Source organism: Hyla sarda, chromosome 9, assembly GCF_029499605.1.
Source record: "Hyla sarda isolate aHylSar1 chromosome 9, aHylSar1.hap1, whole genome shotgun sequence".
Taxonomy (NCBI): domain Eukaryota; kingdom Metazoa; phylum Chordata; class Amphibia; order Anura; family Hylidae; genus Hyla; species Hyla sarda.
In genome coordinates, this window is record NC_079197.1 from 155,992,806 (window position 1) to 156,020,776 (window position 27,971).

The 27,971-nt window shown below is 43.6% G+C and overlaps 1 protein-coding gene across 11 annotated transcripts in view; it reads left to right on the top strand.

The window, feature by feature from the left end:
- LOC130290510 (5-hydroxytryptamine receptor 2A-like) overlaps nt 1-27,971 on the top strand; it is a 575,216-nt gene that overhangs the window by 417,133 nt on the left and 130,112 nt on the right. For all 11 annotated transcript variants that reach the window (XM_056538243.1, XM_056538242.1, XM_056538249.1 and 8 more), the window contains one exon: nt 24,985-25,593. In XM_056538243.1, the coding sequence (XP_056394218.1) occupies nt 25,209-25,593 (385 nt within the window). In that variant the 5' untranslated portion in view covers nt 24,985-25,208. The remainder of the gene's footprint in view (nt 1-24,984; nt 25,594-27,971) is intronic.

Genomic DNA, 27,971 nt, shown 5'->3' on the forward strand with positions numbered 1-27,971 from the left:
AGCGTGTAGTAAATGACAAACGTATGTCAGAGGCGGCGGCGGAAGAAATGTTCCCCCTACCCCAAAAAATATAACATTAAATGGGAGGAACAGGTGTTAATTGGATGTGACAGTCATCTATGAGAAGCGTAAATATTGCAGGAATAAACTGTAAAAAAAATGTGCAAAATTTAGCTTTCTAAAAAAAAATGCTGATTTAGTAATGGAAAAATATAATTTGCTTTAATATGTGTTTAATGATAAAATGATGTGTATATTTAGGTTAAAGGAATAGTCCAGTGGTGAACAACTTATCCCCTATCCTTAGGATAGGGGATAAGTTTGAGATCGCGGGGGGTCCGACCGCTGGGGCCCCCTGCAATCTCCTGTACGGAGCCCCGACAGCCCGCGGGAAGGGGGCTTGTCGACCTCCGCACGAAGCGGCGGCCGACACGCCCCCTCAATACAACTCTATGGCAGAGTCGAAGCGCTGCCTTCAGCAATCTCTGGCTCTGCCATAGAGGGGTCAACACCCGCTATCTGGCCGGAGAACCTGGCCCCCGTACAGAGAGATCGCAGGGGGCCCCAGCGGTCGGACCCCCCGAGATCTCAAACTTATCCCCTATCCTTTGGATAGGGGATAAGTTTTTCACCACTGGACTACCCCTTTAACCCCTTAAGGACACAGCCCTTTTTCACTTTAAGGACTGAGCCCTTTTTCGCAATTCTGACCACCGTCGCTTTACGAATTAATAACTCGAAAACGCTTTTACCGAATATTCTGATTCTGAGATTGTTTTTTCGTGACATATTCTACTTTATTTTGGTGGTAAATTTTCGGCGTTACTTGAATCCTTTTTTGGTGAAAAATCACCAAATTTCATGAAAATGTAGAAAATTTAGCATTTTTCTAACTTTGAAGCTCTCTGCTTGTAAGGAAAATGGATATTCCCAAAAAATTTTATTTTTATTCACAAATACAATATGTCCACTTTATGTTGGCATCATAAAATGGACATATTTTTTTTTTTTGAAAAAATTAGAGGGCTTCAAAATAGAGCAGCAATTTTCAAAATTGCAAAAACTGAAGGGACAGATGTTACCGAACTACAACTCCCAGCATGCCTGGGCAGTCTAGGCATGCTGAGAGTTGTAATTTGGCAACATCTGGAGGGCTACCATTTGGGCACCACTGTAAAAGTGGTCTCCAAACTGTGACCCTCCAGATGTTGCAAAACTACAACTCCCAGCATGCTCAGACAGCCTTTGGGCATGCTGGGAGTTGCAGTTTGGCCTTCCTAGTGGTTGCCACAGTAAAGATCACTTTACTTTCACTTTCATTCCGCCCCCCTCCCCCCCATAGTTTCTCTACCTGAGCCAGGATCCAGCAGTCTCCAGCGACTATCAGCGGTTCCCAGGCATCTTCTCCTCCAGGAATCGGCCTCCATCTTCTCCCCATGTTCCCCTCGACATCCAGGGGTGGGCAGAACGGGGGGTTGCCATGGCAACCCACTGTCCTGCCCTGTCATTGGCCAGAATCAGTTCTGACCAATGGCAGGGGATAGGAGGAGATCGCAGCACTGCGACCTCGCTCCTATCCCTCAGGATGATCAGGGCTGTCACTGACAGCTCCGATCATCCCTATTCTTAGAGTTATCGGGTCACCAGAGACCCAATCAGCCTGGAATAGCAGAAAATCGCATGTCTGAATTGACATGCTATTTTCTGAGAACGCCGACATGGGGGGGTCTTAGGACCCCCCTCAGCGATGTGTCGGGATGCCTGCTCAATGATGTCAGCAGGCATCCCGGTCCGGTCCCCAACCAGCTAGCGGCGGGGACCGGAATTCCCACGGGCGTATGCATACGCCCCATGTCCTTAAGGACTCGGGATGCAGGGCGTATGCATACGGCCGGCGTCCTTAAAAGGTTAAAGGGGTACTCCGGTGGAAAACTTTTTTTTTTTTAATCAATTAAAAAATCTTAATCCTTCCAGTACTTATCAGCTGCTGTATGCTCCACAGGAGGTTATTTTCTTTTTGGAACACAGAGCTCTTTGCTGAATCATGAGCACAGTGCTTTCTGCTGACATCTCTGTCCATTTTAAGAACTGTCTAGAGTAGGAGAAAATCCTTAGCGTTTTTAATTAGCAGGAAACTGCATAAGGGTTTCCTCCTACCATTCTCCCAGCCCTCTGGCAGTGAGCACATGGTAGGTGTTCACACTGGTGTGTGTCAGGATCCATATAGGTATGCAGCGAGGACACTGGTGGTGGATCCTCTGTGTCAGTGGGGTGATGACGTGGGCCGTACCAGGGGAACGGAGTCTAAGGGGTTACTGGTTTTCACCAGAGCCCGCCGCAAAGCGGGATGGACTTGCAGCAGCAGGTAACCCCCAGGTCATTCCACCCGATAGCGACTCAACCCCAGCTGACAGCTGAGACAGGCGCGGTACAAAGGGACAAGGCAAGAGCAAGGTCGGACGTAGCAGAAGGTCAGGGAAGGCAGCAAGGGTCGTAGTAAGGGGCAACAGCAGAGGGTCTGGAAACACTGGCTTGAGAACACACTAAACGCTTTCACAGGGCACAAGGCAACAAGATCCGGCAATGACAGGAAGGTAAGGGGTTTATATAAGGAAGGCACAGGTGCAGGTACTGATTGGACCAGGCGCCAATCAATGGTGCACTGGCCCTTTAAAGCTCAGAGAGCCGGCGCGCGCGCGCCCTAGGGAGCGGGGCCGCGCGCGCCGGGACTGAGCAGACGGAGATTGGGATGGTGGATCCTCTGTGTCAGTGGGGTGATGACGTGGGCCGTACCAGGGGAACGGAGTCTAAGGGGTTACTGGTTTTCACCAGAGCCTGCCGCAAAGCGGGATGGACTTGCAGCGGCAGGTAACCCCCAGGTCATTCCACCCGATAGCGACTCAACCCCAGCTGACAGCTGAGACAGGCGCGGTACAAAGGGACAAGGCAAGAGCAAGGTCGGACGTAGCAGAAAGTCAGCGCAGGCAGCAAGGGTCGTAGTCAGGGGCAACAGCAGAGGGTCTGGAAACACTGGCTTGGGAACACACTAAGCGCTTTCACAGGGCACAAGGCAACAAGATCCGGCGATGACAGGAAGGGGAAGTGGGTTTATATAACGAAGGCACAGGTGCAGGTACTGATTGGACCAGGCGCCAATTAATGGCGCACTGGCCCTTTAAATCTCAGAGAGCCGGCGCGCGCCTTAGGGAGAGGGGCCGCGCACTTCGGGACTGAGCAGACGCAGGTGAGGAGATTGGGATGCGAGCCGCGGGCGCGTCCCGCTACACGGATCGCATCCCCGCCGGTGACATTAGTGCAGCGCTCCCGGTCAGCGGGTCTGACCGGGGCGCTGCACGGAGATGAACGCCGCGAGCGCTCCAGGGAGGAGCAGGGACATAACAGTGTGGTTCTCTTTGGCGGCCATTGTTTCTGTGATGCTTTGTCTGTGGGGTGGAGTGGCCCAGAGCCAGGGGCTTGGTCGGGCAGTAGTGGGGCTGCCTGGCCACTGGGTCGCTCCCCCCCATTGGGCATGGGGTCTCGGAGGCAGTGGTCACTGCCGGGCGCTACGCCAGTGTCCGGTTAGGGACCCACTCTAACGAGGGGGCCTTGACGTGGCGAGTGGGCTTGTACTTTTTGATCAAAATGTATACTAACAACCTATTAGTTTTTGAAATTATGCTGAGAAGCAAGTAGATCAAATTACAAATGGTGGATTTGCGGCTGTGTTTCTTTTTTTGTGTTGCACATTTGTAGTCTCTCCCTTCTTCAACAGCCTGCACTCCACTCCACCCATTTGGCCAAGGTGTTTTTAATTAGCAGGAGTTCCAAGGGCACAGATACCCCAGGCAACCAGCTACCAATGGGCTTTAGTCCAGCCCCCTGATTGTTCATTCACTCTCTTGTTCCTGCACTCTCTTGTTTCTGCACTCTCTTGAGACCTGGACCTAAAAGAAAACACAAAGTCCTGTACTATCCAAGTTCATCTCAGCTAGGCCAAAGCCTAAAGACCAGCAGCCACTTCTGAACAGTAAGTCAGAACTACTTCTACAAATCAAGTGACTACTGCCTAGCTAAAGTAATACTAGTAGCACACTAGCCTGCTGTATTATCACAATAATTACAAGTCCAAGCATGCCTGAGAGGTTCCCTGTGTCCCGGTTACCTCTGTGGAAACTGCCTAATTGTAAAGACTCTTATCCACCTATTCTAAGTAAAAATTCAAGTTGCTTCAAGTCCTTGCTGTGGACCTTCATTCATTGCATGCCGTTTTTGGGCTGGTTGTCGGTGGTGCCCTATACCAAAATAACCACATCCTGGCGTCACAAATTCTAGGAGTTAACAACATCTTGCCCCCGGGGTTAATTCCATCAGATCCCGCTACCTACACTGCAACACCCCGTGGTCACCACAAACAGAGCTAGACGGTCCATTGCGCAAAAATTCCTATTTCCATTAACTTCAAGGTGGTCGTCTGGTTTTTCTTCTGGTGTCTAATGTTTTGCAGAATTTGAGCAGAAAAAATATGTCAGGACACACCCCTTCCAGAGCACAGAATGGCAAACTAGGGAGCAACAGAAAGAAGGTATTTGTGAGAGAAATATAGGTGCTAGCCACATAAAAAAAATTATATATACATGATAAGGGTTAGGTCCTCAGTAACATATATACTTTATTAATGTATTGTTTTTATGTTTGTGTGATATGACAGATACTCTTTAAAAGTTAGTTCTGAACTGATTCCCTACAGCCAAACTATGATGTCACTGCATAAAAGGTCCTAGAAGGGCTGTAGGGAACCTTCTTCTATTACAGGGTTTACAGAGAACGTCAAATTCTTCACCCAGATGCGATTATAAAAGGACCAATGGAGATATATACCCTGTAGTAATATATTCTTTTGTTACAATTACAGGAATGCTGTTTCCCTTATTGTAATCCACACAATAAAGAGGAGACATAAGATACATTTTAGTTGTTTACTTAAAGACTCACTAGGGATCATTAGATTTAACAATATTAAGGCAAGGAAAATCACATTCCATTACATTCAATGAACTATTTACCCAGATTTGTTGCGTAATATGGATTATATTGGAATGGCGTTGCACTTACACCTAAGACCATTCAATGAACTTGTAATTTTAATTGCAGAAAACCCATGTGGTATAGATTTCAGTTAATGAGAAAACAGAGGAGAAAACAATATTACTGTACAGCCAATGGCTGTCCAGGCATGCTGTTGTTTTTTTGAAACAGCTGGAGGCATAATGGTTTGGGATACCGGGATAGAATATCAATATCTGATCAGGGGGTGCTGACATCCAGTCAAAGTCAAAGCTCTGGCATATAAACAGTCAATGGAGCTGGCTCATTTCTGCAGGCTCTGCACTTCTCCAGCATATTCCATGCCTTTTCTCCACCCCAAGTTCTTCAAATAATGTCTCCCTTGGTGCCCTGCTTGCATGAGTAAGCCGGTAAGAGGGTCGCGGGAAAGGATAGGGGGAATAGGTAGGTAGGTTCCCATTAAGTATGTAATTTCCCCATTAGGTCGATGTCTGCAGAAGTTAAAGGAGTAGTCCAGTGGTGAAAAACTTTTCTCCTATCCGAAGGATAGGGGAAAAGTTTCAGATCGCGGGGGGTCCGACCGCTGGGGCACCCCGTGATCTCCTGTATGGGGCCCCGACAGCCCGCGGGAAGGGGACGTGTTGACCACCACACGAAGAGGCGCCCCCTCAATACAACTCTATGGCAGAGCCAGAGGACAGCCTTCAGCAATCTCCTGCTCTGCCATAGCGATGTATTGAGGGGGCATGTCGGCCACCGCTTTGTGCGGTGGTCAACACACGCTATCTGGCCAGCGAGCCGGAACCCGTACAGAGAGATTGCGGGGGGCCCCAGTGGTCAGACCCCCCGCGATCTGAAACTTATCCCCTATCCTTAAGATAGGGGATACGTTTTTCACCACTGGACTACCCCTTTAAGTAACAACCCCACCCAATTAGGTAGATTCCACTCAGTAGGTAGGTAACTGTCCCTCAGTAGGTAGGTAATTTCCACCACTAGGTATATTCCCACAGTGGGCAGGTAATTTCCCTCCATTAGGTAGATGCCCTCAACAGGTAGATAATTCAAGTCAAACAGCGCTCGCTCACTACTTGATACATTTTGACATATGGTGTTATCATTTATAAACTTAGAGGCAATGTTATTGACTCTTCCTCAACCCCACAAGGCCTCCATGCACCCACAATATATCACCACCTATCTACTGAAAACTACATGTCCCAGTATTAAAGACACCCTATAAGTTGTGTTACTGCAGAAATCCCTGTTAATGCAATATTATTTTACAAAGTCAGATAACCCCTTTTAATTTACTTAATTCCATTAGGACTTATTCTGGAATAAGCTTCTTAAAGGGGTACTCTGGTGCTCTAGCATTCTGAATATTTTGTTCAGAACACTCAGAGCCGGAGGCCCTGATCATGACGTCACAGCCACCCCTCTCTTGACATAATGCCATGCCCCCTCCATTCATGTGTATGGGAGGGGGCGTGTCGAATGGCACACCCCCTCCCATAGACATGAATGGAGGGGGCATGGCATGATGTCAAGAGGGGGTGGCTGTGACGTCACGATCACGGCCTCCGCCATGAACGTCATGACCACGCCCCTCGTGACATCTGGCCACTCCCCCTCCATTCATGCCTATGGGAGGGGGCATGTCGTTCAATACGCCCCCTCCCATAGACATGAACGGAGGGGGCGTGCTGTGACATCATGAGGGGGCGTGACCGTAACAACACAATCACAGCCTCCGGCTCTGAGCACTCTGAACAAAATTTTCAGGAGACTGGAGCACCGAAGTACCCCTTTAAGTGCAGCTTTAGTTAAAGTAAAACTTGTATGCAAATCAGTGATATAGTCTGGCGAGGAATGCAAAGAATTGTGTGAATTATTGACTCTTGTTTCCTTCCTTCGGTATAAAATATAGACAAGTTAATGACATTTACAGCTGGAAGCATTTCATACATTTCTGTACGGTGTCTGTTCTACGGCACAAAACCTAATGAGCTTAGAAGTATTTTTAATGGAGCTTTTCCATTCTCCAAAAAACACTTCCTATTTAGCAAACAGCAGTTAAAATTGGCAGATATAAATGGGCATTTTAGCTTAGACACTTCTATCGCTGTAGAACTTCTCAACAGAAATGTTTTAATCAATGGGAAGTATTTGGATAAACTCACAATCTCATTTTACTCCTTTGTATAAGCCAATTTCTTAGAATGTCTAGTAAGCTAAGCTTCTTAGAAGACCAATGCAAACAAATGCAAACTGCATGCAGATGTTGCTGTGGACTGATGTGAACTCATAGACATATGTCTGTAAGGCAGCAGCCGTAAGCTGTCAGCCACAATGCCTATTTGCTTATATTTGCATTATGTAACATTCTCTGGTTACCATGATTAATTTTAAAGGGGTATTCCAGGATTTTTTTTACTAGACTATGCTACAGGGGCTGTAAAGTTAGTGTAGTTCATAATATAGTGTCTGTACCTGTGTGTGACGGTTTTTTCACAATTCTTCCGTGATTTTCACCCCACTATTTATTTTTAACAGCATACAAAATGACTGTTGTCTCGGATTTTTCCCAGCTTGCAATGCGGCCGAGACCTGACTCACTAGTCAGCTGATGACAGGGAGCCTGTCTGCTTCAATGGGTGGAGCGATCACTTGGTGGGAGAGAGATCAATCTGCAACTAATGCAACAGCTGTAGGCACCCTGATTGAAAACCACAGGTCTTTTGTTTCAATGGGTGGGGTGGCTGATGTGTGGTAGCGAGGAAAATGGAATTGTGGGATTTGTAGTAAAAAAAAAGAAAAGTCAGAGAGGAAATACAAGTTGACAAAAAGCTAGCCACAGTGTTATGGTAATCTCACAACATAGCCATATATCCCCAAGACAAGCGCAGATCCTTCCTAAGCATGTCCATTACTGTCTGCCAGGTATGTACTAAAATCACCTTATGGTGGAGAACCCCTTTAAGTTCAACCTATTATGTTCATGGATGCATTTATTCCCCTTTTGGATGAACCCATGATCTTATTTGCCTTGGCAGCACCTGCCTGGCACTGTCAGCTATTCCCAAACAGGGCAGGCTCTGCCTATAGGCAAAATAGTCAGCTGCCTAGAGTGTCCTCTTAATGGGGGGTGCTACTCTGCCTGCCACAAGAAAGTTAGATAACCAGCATCCAAACCATTTGCTCAGCCAGCAGCACGAGGAAGAGGTTTGTTACAGTCTGTCATCCCAGTATTAAGGTGTCAAAGGGCGGACCAATGGGTGGAGTCAAGGGGCGGCAAAATTAGCTTTTGCCTTGGGTGACAATAATCCTTGCACCTGCCCTTTTCCCAAATCCTTTTCCGTAGCAGTTTTTCTCAGTGTTTCCCATTTAATAAAGACTAAGGGGGTCCAGTGTCTCCTTAACCCCTTAAGGACTCAGCCCATTTTGGCCTTAAGGACTCAGACAATTTAATTTTTACGTTTTCATTTTTTCCTCCTCGCCTTCTAAAAATCATAACTCTTTTATATTTTCATCCACAGACTAGTATGAGGGCTTGTTTTTTGCGCGACCAGTTGTTCGTTGTAATGACATCACTCATTATATCATAAAATGTATGGCGCAACCAAAAAACACTATTTTTGTGGGGAAATTAAAACGAAAAACGCAATTTTGCTAATTTTGGAAGGTTTTGATTTCACGCCATACAATTTATGGTAAAAAATGACATGTGTTCTTTATTCTGAGGGTCAATACGATTAAAATGATACCCATTATTATATACTTTTATATTATTGTTGCGCTTAAAAAAAATCACAAACTTTTTAACCAAATTAGTACGTTTATAATCCCTTTATTTTGATGACCTCTAACTTTTTATTTTTCCGTATAAGTGGCGGTATGGGGGCTCATTTTTTGCGCCATGATCTGTACTTTTTTTTATACCACATTTGCATATAAAAAACTTTTAATACATTTTTTATAATTTTTTTTTAATAAAATGTATTAAAAAAGTAGGAATTTTGGACTCTTTTTTATTTTTTTTCGTTCACGCCGTTCACCGTACGGGATCATTAACATTTTATTTTAATAGTTCGGACATTTACGCACGCGGCGATACCAAATATGTCTATAAAAAATGTTTTTTACGCTTTTTGGGGGTAAAATAGGAAAAAACAGACGTTTTACTTTTTTATTGGGGGAGGGGATTTTTCACTTTTTTTTTACTTTTACTTTTACATTTTTTTACATTTTTTTTTACACTTGAATAGTCCCCATAGGGGACTATTCATAGCAATACCATGATTGCTAATACTGATCTGTTCTATGTATAGGACATAGAACAGATCAGTATTATCGGTCATCTCCTGCTCTGGTCTGCTCGATCACAGACCAGAGCAGGAGACGCCGGGAGCCGCACGGAGGAAGGAAAGGGGACCTCCGTGCGGCGTTATGAATGATCGGATCCCCGCAGCAGCGCTGCGGGCGATCCGATCGTTCATTTAAATGGCGAACTGCCGCGGATGCCGGGATCTGCATTGATCCCGGCACCTGAGGGGTTAATGGCGGACGCCCGCGAGATTGCGGGCGTCGGCCATTGCCGGCGGGTCCCTGGCTGCGATCAGCAGCCGGGATCAGCCGCGCATGACACGGGCATCGCTCCGATGCCCGCGGTTATGCTTTGGACGTAAATGTACGTCCTGGTGCGTTAAGTACCACCTCACCAGGACATACATTTACGTCCTGCGTCCTTAAGGGGTTAAAGGGGTACTCTGCTGTCCATCTTATACCCTATCTCCAGCAGCGGGCCCCCCGCGATCCCCCTGCAGCAGCCCTGTACCTCAGCAGCCAGGAGCTAAGTTTTCTCTGAGGCTGATGACAGGCGATACAGGAAATGGGGCATCATGATGTCACGACCCCGCCCCCTCATTATGTCACGTCCGCCCCCTCAATGCAAGTTTATGGAAGTGGCGTCATGCTCCTTCCCATAGACTTGTATTGAGGGGGAGGTGCATGATGTCACGTCATCAGCCTCTGAGAAAACTTAGCTCTGGGATGCTGAGGTACCGGGCTGCTGCAGGTGGGAATGCGGGGGTCCCCAGCGGCGGGCCCCCCTTCATCAGACATCTTATCCCCTATCCTTTGGATAGGGGATAAGGTGTCTAACAGCAGAGTACCCCTTTAAGGAGACCTTCAGACTGGGATATGGTGTCTTATAAGCCATGCAATGTTCCATGGGAAAAAGTATGCAAATTAAAGGGGTATTCCAGAATTTTATTTATTTGAATATGCTACAGGGGCTGTAAAGTTAGTGCAGTTCATAATATAGTGTCTGCACCTGTGTGTGATAGTGGTCTTGCAATTCTTCTGTGATTTTTGCCCCAATATTTATATTTAACAGCATACAAAACGACTCAGGTCTCGGGTTTTCCCAGGTTGCAATGCGTCGAGACGTGACATCACTAGTCAGGTGTGCAAAGGGAGCCAGTCCTGCTTCAATGGGTGGAGCGACCATTGGGTGGGTGAGAGATCATTTTGCAAAAGCTGGAGGCACCCTGGTTAGAAAATGCTGGTCTTTTGAATGGAATGCAGCTCCTTTGTGTTTCAATGGGAGGGGTGGCTGATGTGTGGGAGGGAGGAAAGTGACCTCACACTTTCAAGCATGGAACCACGGGATGTGCAGTTTAAGAGACCGAACTCCAACAGGAAATACTAGTTCACAAAAAGCTAGCCACAGCATTACGGTAATCTCACAACATAGCCATTTAGCCCCAAGACAAGCGCAGATCCTTCCTAAGAATGTCCATTACTGTCTGCCAGGTACGTACTACAATCACCTTATGAAGGATAACCCCCTTAACTCTCTTCTTTAAGTAAAAGAGCTGAGAGGTAGTTATCAATAGCTGGCAGTGATGAACACGCTCTTTTCCATTCGGAGGATGCTTTGCATCTCATTTAGTATATTATGTTTGTCATGTATTTTTCCTTCTTAAAGGAGTTGTCCAAAATTATAAAAATTCTGTTTCTTTTTTTTTTTTTAAACAGCACCACTTCTGTCCTCAAATTTGTGTCTGTTAATGCAGCTCAGTTCCATTCACTTCAATGAAGCTGAGCTGCCATACTAGGTATAATCTGAGAACAGGAGTAGTATTTTTTTTTTTTAAACAAGAAAGAAGCAGCATTTTTTTCTAATCCTAGACAACCCCTTTAAGTGACCTTACATGCATGAAAAGCATGATAAAGCAGCAAAAAGCAGTATAAACTGTGTAGAAAGTTCTGGGTTGAGATCTCATACTTGCAGATTTGTCCCTTTGCTATCTCTTAGTTTTGTTGATTTCTCCTATTCCCCTCCTAACATCTTCATAGATTTGTATTGCTTGTAATTTGATTCCTGAATAAGTACATGTGTATACTCATCTATGAGCTGTGAATTCTTAAATAAGGTATTTAAAGGGGTACTCCGCTGCTCAGCGTTTGGAACCAGCTGTTCCGAACGCTGGAGCCGGCCCCGGGAGTTTGTGATGTCATAGCCCTGCCCTCTCATGATGTCACGTCCCGCCCCCTCAATGCAAGTCTATGGGAGGGGGCGTGACAGCCGTCACGCTCCCTCCCATAGACTTGCATTGAGGGGGGGCGTGATGTCATGAGAGGGCGGGGATATGATGTCACGAGCTCCCGGCACCGGCTCCAGTGTTCGGAACAGTTTGTTCCAAACGCTGGGCAGTGGAGTACCCCTTTAAAAAACTCCATTAGAGAAATAGTCATTACTTTCATGCTGCCTGAATCACAAGTCATCAGTGTGGTCCCTGGTGGCTTCTTCCTGCCCCACCAGCCTTGATTGGTGGATTTCTTCCTATACACAGACAGGGAGCGATCCGGGCTGGTGGGATTGGGACCACCCAGATCACTCGTCGTTGGTGCAGCATGAAAAAGATGACAAGTTCTCTTTAATGACATTTTCTTACTAATGTTACTTATGAAGAGCGCAATGTTTTTACGCCTGGTAAAATCCCAGCAGATGTATGTCTTCCATGGAGATTGTTTTACATAAGCAAAGTGTGATAATAATTTTCCTCATCCCAGTAAGAGGGATTTTTCACAGTTCAGATTGTACAAATTGTATTTACCTGCGTAAAGTAACTTGAGTGGTTTTTTCAAGACGTTGGTTCTCGCTTTGCTCTTTATGAAATTTGTTTAAAGTCTGAAACAAACTTGATTTAAAGTTTATGGATCTAGGACAAACAAAGCCGAGCACGACACGGAGCGAAAAATAATAATTGCTTCTCGCTTTTCACTTTCCATTAGAAATGTGTTTGCCTTTGCTTTGAAATACTTAGCTTTGGCTTTTTCATATTATCGAGATTCAGGTGTCCGTCTATATTTAACAGGGGTACTCCGCGGCTCAACGTTTGGAACAAACTGTTCCGAACACTGGAGCCAGCGCCGGGAGCTTGTGACAGCATAGCCCCGCCCCTTCATGAGGTCACGCCCTGCCCCCTTTGGGCCCCTAGTGGATCACAACCATAGCCGTCATACCCCCTCCCATGGACTTGCATTGAGGGGGCAACAGAATACCCCTTTAAACCTTTAAAGGGGTTGTCCGGTTAAAAACAATTACCTCCTATCCACAGCATATGGAATATATGTCTGATTGTGGGGGTCAAACTGCTGGGACCCCCAGAACAGGGCCCTGACTCTGAGAGAGAGCACATGCTGCAGATGGCACACGCTCCATTCATTTCTATAAGAGTGCCAAAGAAACCTGAGTGCTGAAGCTACATAGAGTAGCATAGACTTGTGTCATTTCATTTTGATTGGAGTCCCTGGTCCTGTACAGTTTTGCAGCACTGCGCTATACAGTTCTGCAAACCCTCTGGCTCAAATAGGTAAGCGGCACTGCTATGTATCTCCATTTTACTCCTTTTATTTATAGGACCAGAGTGAATCATAGATCATCTGTGATAAGGGACCCTGTCGATGGTTCGGGTAACATAGAACAAGTTGACAAGTTCCCTTTTAGGTGGGTAGAATGGGTGATCCTTCTCCCTGCCGCAGCCCACATGGAGGGCATAATGCTACATCATAACAGCAATTATAGTATAATATAGATCATTAGCACCAACAACCACCAGGACACAGTTTTCCAGTTGAACCACCAGGACCTTTGGGCCCCTAGTGGATCACAACCATAGCCTTTGCAGTATTCTCCATTATGAATGTCACATCCCAAGGCATAGACTCTCAAGTATTTATTGATGTGTTTCAGTCCATTTGTAATGACCAGAGGTATAACTAGAAAGTGCTGGTTATACCAAACTTTTGAATGTTGAATGTGGCCATCTGCCCTTTAATCCATTCCATAAATATATAAATATGCATATATATATATATATATATATATATATATAGTTGCCCAGTACGGGAGTTGAGCCCCCGTACCCTTTCGGCCCTGTCAGGCAGCCTCCTTCTAGTGTCCCCTGGGCCCCCTTACACCTGTCCCCTTATGTATATATTGTTTGCCATGTGTTATACTGTATAATGCATATAGAAAGTGTTATTACTTTAAGAGAGGTTACCATGTGATCACCAGTTGTCATGTGAGTTGTCATGTGTGTAACCCAGGAGGTATCAGTGACCATGTGACTTAAGAGTGACCTATGGGACCCCACCAGAGAATCCCCTATAAAAGCCCTGGGAGGAGCCTCTTTGCTCTCTTTCTGCTGAGGCCCAGTGCAGTCAAGTCCTAGAGTAGGTCTGGAGTCCATAGGAGGCCTCAAGTCTGTCCAGCGGCCACAATTCACCAAGTAAGCTCAAGTCAAATCAGTCACAGTCATCTATTGTCAAGTCAGAGTAGCCTGCACTAAAATTGTCCAAATCTACTGCAAGTCCCAGTAAGCCCTTAAGATCTCTGAAGTCACTGGTCACCTCCGTGGGCCTGGCTGAACTGTATAGACTTCTGTCACTCAGTAAAGCTACCGTTGTTCATTACTTGGCGTCGGAGTCATTATTGCCCCGTGCCTAGCCCAGGATCAATAGGTATACCTTCGGGTGGAATTGAGGCTAAACCACTCTCTGGCGTCACAAATACAAGGGGTTAATGCCATCTTCCCCTAGGGTGATTCCATCTTCCCTGCATCTTACACCATCTGCATCTTACACCCTTTACCATCTTACACCCTCTACCCTCTACTCTCTATATATATATATATACACACCAGTATGCTGTGTGTTGCTAATATATCCCAGAATTCACTGTAGAAAGGCTGTAGCTGAGTGTGAATTGAAGACAGCTGTGGCAACATGTTGTTTTAAACTAATTTATGCAAAAATTAGCTTCACTCCAGGGAATCCTCGATAATTACATAAATTACAATTAAAATTCCACCAAAATGATTCACTTTGTGATTCCTGCATTCAGTACACGTGATAATAGGCACAGATGTAAAGCAGATACAGAGGTAATACGCAATAAATGTTCTTTCTAGCCAGAAAGTGTAGATGGTTTCCTTTACAGTGGTGCTGCCATTTTGGCAGTGTCCATTGGGACTACTCTGTACTGTCGCGAAAGTAGCACAGTGTAGATGCCTCTTGTGACTGGTACCACATGTGAGGTTAAAACACAGAAGCTGTCATGTTGTTATAATACGGCTAAAGAAAGAGGGCTTATCGAAAAACGTCCATCATTGTTGTTTACCATTCAATCCCCTTTGCTCTGATCACCGCCTCTCGTTGAGATGTTTTCAAGAAACTTTTTTTTCCAAAGTGAATGTTTTATTGAAATTTTTGCATAAACAGGTGCAATAGAGAAACAACGAGAGTGGGTACTCTCCATGGTCTGTCAAGGAACACAAGAAATACATCAATTGACATAACAATCAGTAAGGAAGCCGGAACAAGATGTATTCAAAAGTCCAGAAAGCGAGGCCGGGCTGAAAAAACTGACCTAGGAGATCCGAACATATCTAAAAATGGAGGGGGGGGGGTGTAGTAAGGAAGGGGGGAGGTAGGGGGAAGAAGGGTAGGAGGGGCAGGGTGGGTAGGGGAGGAAACAGGAGGAAGCCAAGAAGAGAGGTGAAGAGAGGGAAAAGAAAAGAGATAGGAAGAGAAGAAAGTGCAGTGTGGGCACAGAAAGAACTTACCAGATGGTCAGGTCACATCCCCCGGGCCACAGAGCCAGAAGTAGGGCTGGTTGGTATGTACGAGAGTGCTAGTGGTAAGTCGGTCATAGCATGAAAAGAGAGGTAGCGGTGTGAGGACTAGCATAGGGGGTGTCACTGGGAGTGTAGGTCCCTAAAGTCAGGAGATGACATGAAGCAGGTCCACGGGGACCAAATCCTATAACGCCTATCTATCTTTTGAGTGGTATCTGCTAGTAGTTCCTCCATTTTGTGAAGGTGTGACACTTCCCGAAGAGGAGAGGGTCGGGGGGGGGGGCAGTCTATCTCCACAGTCTTGGGATTACTGTTCTAGCGGCTGAAAGGAAGAAGCGGAGAAGGGTACTAGTCTCCCTTGGTAGGTGTGTCGGGAGGCTAGATAGCAGGAGCGGTTTCAGTCTCAAGGAGATTCGTATGTGGGTAAGTCTGTATATCACATCTAATACTTGCGCCCAATAAGGGGCAAGAGCCGGGTATGTCAACCAAATGTGTTGAATAGAGCCACCCTGAGCCCCACATCGCCAGCACACATCTGGCAGGGAGGGGTAGAAGTGAGACAGCAAGGCAGGGACCCTGTACCACCTTGTCAACAGTTTGTAGTTTGTCTCTTGAGCTTTACACGAAATAGAGGACTTGTGACAAGCGGTCAGGGCCATCTGCCATTCCTCGTCTTTAAAAAAGTTACCCAGGGCTCTCTCCCAATTATGGCAGAAGGGCAGTGGAGTAGTCGTAAAAGAGTCTAAAAATAGGTTATAGAGAGTGCTGACTTAACATGGTGTTGCTGTGGCGGAGAGACACATGGACTCGAATCGTGTCAGTGGTTGATGGAGGCTCAGGGGGGTCTTGGAGGTCAGGTAGAAATTACGTAGTTGCGCGTATAGAAGTGTATGTTGGAGCGAGGGAGTCCCGTCGGGGAGGATATCCGATAGTGGTTTGAGGCCTGTGGAGGTTAGAAAGGCTTGGATAGTTGTCCCCTGAGCCCTGTGAGTGCCCAGGAAAGTTGAGGAGGAGAGGGCTGGGGGAAATGAGGCGTTACCAAAGACTGGGGTCTTTCAAGAAACTTTATTATGAATGGACAGTTTAACTGTGGGGTGAGTGCCAACTCTTTTTTTTCTTTTGGAAATGTACGTTGTCTTTCACTTGGATTATGACAAACTCCAAACTGGATTTCTTGTGGCTCACTTTCAACAATGGCTTTCTTTTTGCCAGTGTTCCATAAAGGCCAGATTTGTGGCATAAACAACATATGGTTTCTCCATTAGATTCTCCAACTTTAGCTGTTGATCTATGCATCTCCTAAAGAGTTATCATGGTCCTCTTGGTGGCTTCTCTGATTCATTTTCTCCTTGCCCTGCTTGTGAATTTGGGCGGACGGCCTTGTCTTGGTAAGTTTTTCAGTTGTGCCATATTCTTTCCATGTCCTCATGTTTTTTATGGTGCCCTGTGAGATATTAAAAGCTTGGGATTTTTTTTTCTGACCTATTTGATGAGCTCCTTGGTTTTCATGCTGCTGTTTGTTCAGTAATTCTCTCTATCAAATTCTGAGGCCTTTACAGAACAGGTTTATTTGTAATGAGATTAACCTCTTAAGGACGCAGGGCGTATGGATACGCCCTGCATCCCGAGTCCTTAAGGACGCAGGGCGTATCCATACGCCCGTGGGAATTCCGGCCCCCACCGCTAGCCGGTTGGGGACCGGAGCCGGATGCCTGCTGAAATCGTTCAGCAGGCATCCCGGCATATCGCCCAGGGATATCGCGACAATTCAGTCCAGCGATCTGCGGCGATTCCGGGTCAATCGGGTCTCCAGTGACCCGGTGACCCGGAATTACTGGCTTGTCAGAGACGGCCCCGAACAGCCAGAACCTGCAGGGGTGAGGTGGCACTGGTGCCACCTCACGATCGCCCTGATTCGTCGGCCGGATTACCGGCCGACCAATCAGGGCGCCTGCTGCGGGCGTCACTCCCGCACCCGCTCCGCCCCTCTTCCGGAGGGCGTGAGCGGGTGCGGGAAGATGACCCCGGGTGCTGGGAACCCCGATCCCCGGCGTCCATGTTGGGATCGGGGCCCCAGGAGCGACGGCGGCGGCGAGGGACAGCCTGCGATGGAGCAGCAGCAGGAGGTGAGTTACAGCCTCCTGCTGTTGCTTAGCAACAGCTCCCAGCATGCAAAAAGGGTATGCTGGGAGCTGTAGTTATGCAACAGCAGGAGGCAGACCACCACAACTCCCAGCATTCCCTTATGGGCATGCTGGGACTTATGGTTTTGCAACAGCTGGAGGCACATTTTTTCTATGGAAAAGTGTACCTTCAGCTGTTGTATAACTACAACTCCCAGCTTGCACAAACAGCTAAAGTGCATGCTGGGAGTTGTAGTGGTGCATCTGCTGGTTGCATAACTACAACTCCCAGCATGCCCGTTGGCTGTCGGTGACTGCTGAGAGTTGTAGTTTTGCAACAGCTGAAGGCACACTGGTTGTGAAACTTAGAGTTTTTTTTTACCTAACTCAGTGTTTCACGACCGGTGTGCCTCCAGCTGTTGCAAACTACAACTCCCAGCAGTCACCTTACACCATGCACCGTACATGCTGGGAGTTGTAGTTTTGCAACAGCTGGAGGCACACTGGTTTTGAAACACTGAGTAAGGTCACAAACTCCGTGATACATAACCAGTGTGCCTACAGCTGTTGCAAAACTAAAACTCTCAGCATGTACAGTCTGTCAGCGCATGCTGGGAGTTGTAGTTTTGCAACAGCTGGATGTCCCCCCCAATGTGAATGTACAGGGTACACTCACATGGGCGGAGGCTTACAGTAAGTATTGGGCTGCAAGTTTGAGCTGCAGCAAATTTTCTGCAACAGCTCAAACTGCCAGCGAGAAACTACTGTGAACCCCCGCCCGTGCGACTGTACCCTAAAAACACTACACTACACTAACAAAAAATAAAATAAAAAGTAAAAAACACTACATATACACATACCCCTACACAGCCCCCCTCCCCTCCCCAATAAAAATGAAAAACGTCTGGTACGCCACGGTTTCCAAAACGGAGCCTCCAGCTGTTGCAAAACAACAACTCCCAGTATTTTCGGACAGCCGTTGACTGTCCAAGCATGCTGGGAGTTTTGCAACAGCTGGAGGCACCCTGTTTGGGAATCACTGGCGTAGAATACCCCTATGTCCACCCCTATGCAATCCCTAATTTAGGCCTCAAATGCGCATGGTGCTCTCACTTTGGAGCCCTGTAGTATTTCAAGGCAACAGTTAAGGGTCACATATGGGGTATCGCCGTACTCGGGAGAAATTGTGTTACAAATTTTGGGGGGTATTTTCTGCTTTTACCCTTTTTAAAAATGTAAAGTTTTTGGGAAAAGAAGCATTTTAGGTAAAAAATTTTTTATTTTTTTTACATATGCAATAGTCGGGAAACGCCTGTGGGGTATTAAGGTTCACTTAACCCCTTGTTACATTCCCCGAGGGCTCTAGTTTCCAAAATGGTATGCCATGTGGTTTTTTTTTGCGGTCCTGGCACCATAGGGGCTTCCTAAATGCGGCATGCCCCCAGAGCAAAATTTGCTTTCAAAAAGCCAAATGTGACTCCTTCTCTTCTGAGACCTGTAGTGCGCCAACAGAGCACTTTTCACCCCCATATGGGGTGTTTTCTGAATCGGGAGAAATTGTGCTTCAAATTTTGGGGGGTATTTTCTGCTTTAACCCTTTGTATAAATGTAAATTTTTTGGGAAACCAAGCATTTTAGGTAAATTTTTTTATTTTTTTTTACATATGCAAAAGTCGTGAAATACCTGTAGGGTATTAAGGTTCACTTTACCCCTTGTTACGTTCCCCGAGGGGGTCTAGTTTCCAAAATGGTATGCCATGTGTTTTTTTTTTGCGGTCCTGGCACCATAGGGGCTTCCTAAATGCTGCATGCCCCCAGAGCAAAATTTTCTATTCCTGTGAAACCTGTAAAGGGTTAAAACGCTTACTGAATGTCATTTTGAATACTTTCGGGGGTGCAGTTTTTATAATGGGGTCATTTATGGGGTATTTCTAATATGAAGACCCTTCAAATCCACTTCAAACCTGAACTGGTCCCTGAAAAAAAGCGAGTTTCAAAATTTTGTGAAAAATTGGAAAATTGCTGCGGAACTTTGAAGCCCTCTGATGTCTTCCAAAAGTAAAAACTGATCAATTTTATGATGCAAATATAAAGTAGACATATTGTGTATGTGAATAAAAAAAAATTTTTTGGGAATATCCATTTTCCTTACAAGCAGAGAGCTTCAAAGTTAGAAAAATGCAAAATTTTCAAATTTTTCATAAAATTTTGGGATTTTTCACCAAGAAAGGATGCAAGTTACCAAAAAATTTTACCACTACATTAAAGTAGAATATGTCACGAAAAAACAATCTCGGAATCAGAATGATAACTAAAAGCATTCCAGAGTTATTAATGTTTAAAGTGACAGTGGTCAGATTTGCAAAAAATGGCCGAGTCCTTAAGGTGAAAAAGGGCTCAGTCCTTAAGGGGTTAAATTGCAGATAGATTAAACTCATCTACTAACTTTGTGACATGTGAAAGCAATTGGTTGCATTAGATGTTTGGTACAGGTTTCACATTTAAGCTAGGTTTCCACACAGGTTTTTTAGTGTTTTTTTGGAAATTTGCCACTGTGGCTTTTGAGCCAAAGTCAGAAGTGGATCCAGTAGGAAGGAGAAGTATGAGCCCTTCCTTTATATTTCTTTTTAATACACTTCTGGCTTTAGTAAAAAAAAAAACTGTAGTGCCAGTTTTCCAAAAAATGGCAGATAAAAACCTGAAGGTGGTGCGCGAGTTTTATTTATAAATAAATGTAATTTTATATAATCCCTTTTACTTGCAAATTATATGATGAAGTATTTTGTGTCAAAATATGACAAACGTATATATATATATATATATATATATATATATATATATATGTGTGTGTGTGTGTGTGTGTGTGTGTTTGTGTATGTAAATTAAGTAACAGTACTATGGATGCATTGATTTCTATTAGGAGATTATGACCTTCATACATCATCTGATACAACATGTTTCACGCTAAGTTATATAAGCTCAGTATGTATACAAACTGTTAAAACACAAGATCATGTCCATTACTCATCGGGGGTGTGAAGTATGATTATGTATGTAAGGCCTTGGGAAAACATAGTGTAAACAGATGTTATGTAAAGCTCCAGCATTAGACTTTGTTCATCTATTCCCCTCATATTAATGGTTTTTATTCTTAATTACAATTAAACTGTAGAAATGATAAGAAATGATTTGTGTTTGTTGAAGATTCACAATATTGGGGCATTTACAGATACTACAGAGCTGCAAGTTCTGCAGACATAATGACTTGAATTCATAATTCAGTGACTGTGTTCTTTTCATACGATCTCCTGTATAGGGCCCCAGCAGTCCGCATGAAGAGATTGTTTCATCCCCACATGACGCGGCGGCTGACAACGCCCCCTCCATGTATCTCCATGAAATACATGGGGGGGGGGGCGTGACGGATGGACACGCAGGGCTCTGTACACTGAGGACAAGCAGGGCTCTGTATACTGCGGACAAGCAGGGCTCTGTGCACTCTGGCAAGCAGGGCTCTGTGCAGTAAGGCTCTATGACATATCCCCGGCCCGATTGACAAGCTGGGATTCTGCACGGAGCCCTGCTTGTCCGGCCTTCCCTTCCTGTATTTGGAATCCTCACAGAGACACACAGGCAATAGCTGCAGGGACAGCATTTTTCACCCAAAAATTAACATATTTTTTAACCAATGTATATTACAAATATAAATATATTGGTATTATCTCCATTGTATAAAAAGTTTTTGCTAAAAACAGGTACACTTTAAAAGAGTATTCCAGTGAAGGTCTGATCGTGGGCATCCGATTTTTCTTGGAAAAATGTCTAGCTTAGCATATAATCCCCATTCATGTTTCAAGGCTCTTAAAGGGACCAGGCATTAAGTTGCAAGAATGCTTTCTCCAATAGGGAGCAGGGAGCAAGTTTTCATTTTTGAGTTTCATTAGCATAACATTGATGAGTTCATGCAATCCAAGGATTGTGTGTAATAGTTCCCTATGGGAACTAAAAAATAGTGTAAAAAAATGATTTTTATTTTTTTATTTTTTTTAATAAAAGTTTGAATCACCCCCCTTTTCCCATTAAAAAAAGTAAACAAAAATAAACATAAACAAATGGGGTATTGCCGAGTGCATAAATGTTCAAACTATAAGAATATAATGATAATTAAATTGCATGGTCAATGGCGTATATGTAAAAAATATCAAAGTCCAAAATTACGTACTTTTGGTCACTTTGCATACCCTAAAAAAAATGTATAAAAATACATCAAATAGTCCCATCAAAACAAAAATTATAACAATTAAAACAGATCAAGATGCAAAAATTGAGCCCTCATACATCCTTGTACACAGAAAAAAAAAGTTATAGGGGTCAAAAGAAGTAAATTTTAAACGTACAAATTTTTGTAATAGAAGTAAAAAAGAAGTAAAACAAAATCAAACCTATATAATTTGGGTATCATTTTAATTGTATGGACCTACAGAATAAAGATAAGGTGTCATTTTTACCAAAAAGTGCACTGCGTTGAAACAGAATCCGCCAAAAATTCCAAAATGGCATGTTTTTTTTTTTTATTTGTCCCACAAATCTTTTTTATTTTTATTTTTTTTCACCTTAGATTTCGTGGTTAAATGATTTATGTCATTACACAGTAAAAATTGGTAGTGCATAAAACAAACCCTCATATAGGTCTGTAGGTGGAAAACTGAAAGAGTTATGATCTTTAGAAGGTGAGGAGGAAAAACCTGTGCTTAAGGGAAGTGCTTAAGGGGCTAAAACTGTTTTTTTTTTTTTTTTTTTTAATAACTATTATTATTATTATCATGGTAATTATTACTATTATTATTATTATTATTAATAATAATAATAAATCACTTTGCTTTGTATCCCTATTGAAAGACTAGTTACAATGTGGAGAAAATGATTGGACGAAATTGTAACTTGTGATAATGTTGTTTTAATAAGGAATTTCAAAATATCCAGTTACTAGAAATTCTAAATAGTTCTTTAAAATCATTTATATTTATATGTAAATAGATTTATTCTGAAGTTCTTAAGGTTTAAAGGGTTGTTCCGGTGAAAAACATTTTTTTTTTTAAATCAACTGGTGCCAGTAAGTTAAACAGATTAGTAAATTACTTCTATTAAAAAATCTCAATCTTTCCAGTACTTATCAGCTGCTGTATGCTCCAAAAGAAGTTGTGTAGTTCTTTCCAGTCTGACCACAGTGCTCTCTGCTGACACCTCTGTCTGTGTCAGGAACTGTAAGGAGCAAGAAAGGTTACCGGTGGGGATTTGTTCCCGCTCTGGACAGTTTCTTACACGTACAGAGGTGGCAGCAGGGAGCACTGTAGTCAGTCAGGAAAGAACTACACAACTTCCTCTGGAGCATACAGCAGCTGATAAGTACTGGAAGGATTGAGATTTTTTTATCAGAAGTAATTTACAAATCTGTTTAACTTTTTGGCAATAGTTGATTTGAAAAAAAATTGTTTTCCACCGAAGTACCCCTTTAATTGTAACAAAAAAAAATGGAGTAAAATACATTAGTCTTTATAAATCCCTGATAAGATGCAGGAAATCAATTCTGCTCAATTTACTACATTAAGCCCATGGGGGCTAGCCTGACATACATCTGCACTAGATACTTAGAATTCAAGGGAAATGAAATCAGGACCAGTAGTGAAAAAACAGGTGTTATACCATTAAAAAGTGTAATTATTCTACCTAATTAAATGGTGAAAGCTTTAAAGAAAATTATAGACCTCGGAAAAGTGTTTGACATTGAGGATAGACCCCCCCACCCTGAGAAATACAAAAAAAAAAGTGGAAAAAAAGGAAGCATAATAGGACTTTTTCTTCTTCTTGACCTTTTATGTTTGGTCTTTTTATCTATATTTGGCATGTAGACCAGCAAAGTCTCTATAGCAGTGATCTCTAACCGTGGCCCTCCAGATGTGGTAAAACTTCAACTCCCAGCATGCCCGGACAGCCAACGGCTGTCCGGGCATGCTGGGAGTTGAAGTTTTGCAAAATCTGGAGGGCTACAGTTTGAGACCACTTATCTATAGGGGTACATTAGTCTGGTGGGGGCAAAAAGAGTGTCCCTTTGGCTTTCATTGAGTTGATATATGTCAGTATACCACAAATTATAAGTTTTTTATAATATATGTATTTATCTTTTAAATTGCATACACTGTTCAATGCTGAGCTTTGGCTCAGCATTGATCAGTGTTATTGATGCTCTGCTGCTCTAGCCTGCCATGGCTGGCTGGGGACATCAGAGCACCGATCAGACGGCAAAGAGGCAGGTAAGGGCCCTCCCGCCATCCACTCAGTTGATCGGGACCCGCAATTTCTCCACGGATGTCCCAATCAGCTTCCTGAGCTAACCACACCGATAGATCCTGCATTTAGACACCTTTAGACGCTTGGTCCTTAAGTACTAGGACACAAGGGCAAAATTCAAAAGTCCGAAATAGCATATTTTTGGTCACTTTTTTACACCATAAAAAAAATGAATAAAAAGCGATTTAAAAGTCCGATCAAAACAAAAAGCATACGATAAAAACTTCAGATCATGGCGCAAAAATGAGCCCTTATACCACCCCTGATGCAAAAAAAATTAAAAAGTTATATGGGTCAAAAGCTGACAATTTTAAACGTATTAATTTCCGTGTATGTAGTTATGATTTTTTCCGGAAGTACGACGAAGTCAAATCTATATTAATAGGGTATCATTTCAATCGTATGGACCTACAGAATGAAGATAGGGTGTCATTGTTACCGAAAAATGCACTGTGTAGAAACGGAAGTCCCCAAAAGTAAAAAAAATTGTGTTTTTTCTTCAATTTTGTCGCACGATGATTTTAGTTTTTTTTGTTTCGCTGTAGATTTTTGGGTAAAATGGCTGATGTCATTACCAAGTAGAATTGGTGGCGCAAAAAATAAGCCCTCATACGATTTTTAGGTGCAAAATTTAAAGGGTTATGATTTTTATAAGGTAAGGAGAAAAAAACGAAGTGCAAAAACAGAAAAACGCTATGTCCTTAAGGGGTTAAAGGGTAAATAATAATATAAATAAAATAAAATAAAAATAATATATATATATATATATATATATATATATAATTCATTTGTTTATTTATTTTTATTATTAATATTATTGTGATGATGATTATTATTATTATTATTATCTCTTTTATTATTATTTGTTTTTTTCATCATATTGTATTATTATCTTTTATTATTATTTGTTTCATCAATCATATTGAATATTATATTTCAAAGCTGAATTCATGGTTACAACCACATTTCCATTCTAAGTAAACAATTACTAGTATATTGATACAGACAATATAATGGTATGACCAGCTCCAGTTGTTTCTTTTTTCTTTCTGATAATGTAAAAGCATTTTGGATATTATTAAGAAAAAGCTGAATGCATGATAATGGCCCCATTTCCAGGTTATAAATGTAGGCAAGTAATTATTAGCATATGAAGGCATACAATACAATGCTGTATTTATACCCAGAGTGTATTACTTTATTTATGAAGTATGGTTCGGTCCATAGAGTTATAATCACATAATGGAGTCAGCACTATCAATGATGATGGTAATAAATGATGCTCTTTTGTGTTTTTGCAGAATGCTCGACCAGAGAATGAATTGGCCGCTGCAGTCACTGTTGTCCTTCTGGGTCAAAAATCAGTTATCGTCTAACGCTCAACAAAGCAATAAGACTTGGACCATTATGGAGAATGACATTTTTAGTTCCGTCATCTGGGAACAATACCTAGCGCTGCTGCCCACTTGTCCTGATCAGAAATTAAGTGTTTCCCCAAAGCACAATCCTAAATAGCTATCTCCAGATGATGAGTACTGTGAGCGGCACAGGGATGTTATTCAGCCTGACAACAGTATCCGTCACCTTAGATATCAGTATACACAATGGACTGATGGCCTGGCATATCAACAGCAATGCCACCGTAAATCAGAGTATGCCCACATTGCACCCCTCCAACGCATCGGAAGAAGAAGGGTCCTCCTACCCATCACTCGACAAGAACTGGTCCGCCCTCTTGACGTTGATCATCATCATATTAACAATCGGAGGAAACATTCTCGTCATCATGGCCGTCTCTTTGGAAAAGAAACTTCAAAATGCCACCAACTTCTTCCTCATGTCTCTGGCCGTGGCGGATATGCTGGTGGGGATTTTAGTCATGCCAGTTTCCCTTATAACAATCCTGTATGGTAAGTATTTATTCTTTATTTCACCAAATGTTACATTGTATAGTCTTGTTTACATCGGTAAGTTTTATTGATATATAAGGGCTTGTTCACATTGATGTCTGGCTCCATTAAAGGGATACTCTGCTGCTAGACATCTTATCCCCTATCCAAAGGTTATCCTGTTTCCTGCGGCAGTGGTCGTGACGTCATGCCAAGCCCCCTCCATTCATGTCTATGGGAGGGGGGCTTGTTGGCCAACACGCCCCCTCCCATAGACGTGAATGGAGGGGGCGTGACCGTGACGTCACAATTACGACCTCCGGCTCCGAGCATTCAGAATGCTGGAGCATCAGAGTACACTTTTAAGTCATGTCCATTAGTAAAATCTGTTCAAGCCTTTTGCAAACGGATATAAAAGGATTCTATTGAAGTCAACAGGATTGTTTTACAGTCCTTTGTCATTCGTTTGCACCTGTTTGGTTACCATTCCTTTTTTTTTATTTATTTTTTTACAGGAAAAAATGGTGCATGTAGTATTTTTTTCCTGTAAAGAGAATCGGATATAATAAGTTTAATATTGAAGTCCATTAGAAACAGATCAGCCTTTAACCAGTTAAGGATGCAGGACATACAGGTAGGCCCCCGTTCCTGAGTCCTTAAGGACTAGGTTTAAAATGTTCTCACGAGCGTAGAATGCTTTAAACCCCGTGGGTCCCAACTGCTATCAGCAGCCAGGACCCTGGGTTAATGCCGGGCACTGCCGATCGGTCCGATGCCCGGAACTAACCCTTTAGATGCTGCAATCAAAGTTGATCCTGGCATCTTAAGTGGAAGTAAAACTATCCCAGCAGCTCAGTGGAGCTGATCGGGATGATCGCGACAAAATTGTGATGTCCTGATCAGCTTACTGGACGACGGGAGGGTCCTCACCTGCCTCCTCGTTGTCCGATCAGCGATCTACTGCTCCAAGCCTATAGGGAATAAATGTTCAACAACCCCTTCCCTATTAAAAGTTAGAATCACCCCTCTTTTCCCATTTTTTAAATAAAATAATGTAAAAAAGAATTTAAAAAAACATATGTGGTACCGCGGCATACGTAAATGTCTGAACTATTAAAATATAAGGTTAGCTAAACCGCATGGTCGATGGCGTACACATAAAAAAACACCAAAGCCCAAAATTGTGCATTTTTTGGTCACTTCATTTACCATAAACATTTTTTATAAAAAGCGATCAAAAAGTCCCATGAAAACAAAAATGGGATCAATAAAAACTACAGACTACGGCGCAAAAAATTTGCCCTCATATAGCCCTGTACGCGGAAAAATAAAAAGTTGTAGGGATCAGAAGTTGACAATTTTAAACATACTAATTTTGGTGCATGTAGTTGAAAATTAGTTTAAAGTAGTAAAATAAATAAAACCTGCATAAATTGGGTATCCCTGTAACCGTATAGACCTACAGAATAAAGATAAGGTGTCACTTTTACCAAAAAATACACTGTGTAGAAACGGAAGCCCTAAAAAAGTTGCAAAATGGCAAAGTGCACTCTATTCTCGCCCACTCCCCTGCCCTACGTGCCCTTAACGACAGGTCCGTAACCACAAAGACAGTCCCTTCCTATATACGTGAGGGGCATAATTGTCAAAATAATAAATTACAATGACACAGACTTAGGTCCAGGGACAGTAGGAACAGACAGACTAAGGCTGGGTTCACACCACGTTTTGTTAAATACGGTTCCCGTATTTGGCTGGGAGGAGGGGGGCGGGGCTCAATTGCGGCGCCCGCACTCAGTCCTATTCAGGAACCGTATTTAATGCATGTCTATGAGCCGACCGGAGTGAACCACAGCCTCCGGTCGGCTTCGTTTTCGGCCGTATGCGGTTTCCCAACCGTAGGCAAAAATGCGGTAGACCACGTTTTTCCTGCGGTCGGGAAACCGCATATGGCCCAAAACGAAGCCGACCGGAGGCTGCAGTTCACTCCGATCGGCTCATAGACATGCATTAAATACGGCTCCCGAATACGTCTGGGTGCGGGTGCCGCAATTAAGCCCCGCCCCCCTCCTCCCAGCCGTATACAGGAACCGTATTTAACAAAACGTGGTGTGAACCCAGCCTTGAAAAGAAAGACTAAACACTCACACAATAAGTCCAATGTCAACTATCCACGTCTGAAGCCAGGAGATGTCACAGTACAAAATTGCAAATACCAAAGAGAATAGTCAGAGACAGGAGGCAAAAGTAAAAAAAAAAAGATATTACAAATACAGAACAAAGCTAGCTAGAGTACAAACTGAGCTCTATAGCAAGCACTGACTGGGAGTAGACTGCCAGCTTAAATGGAGCCAGTACAGGTGCTCCAATCAAGGTCAGCTGACCATTCAGACAGCTGG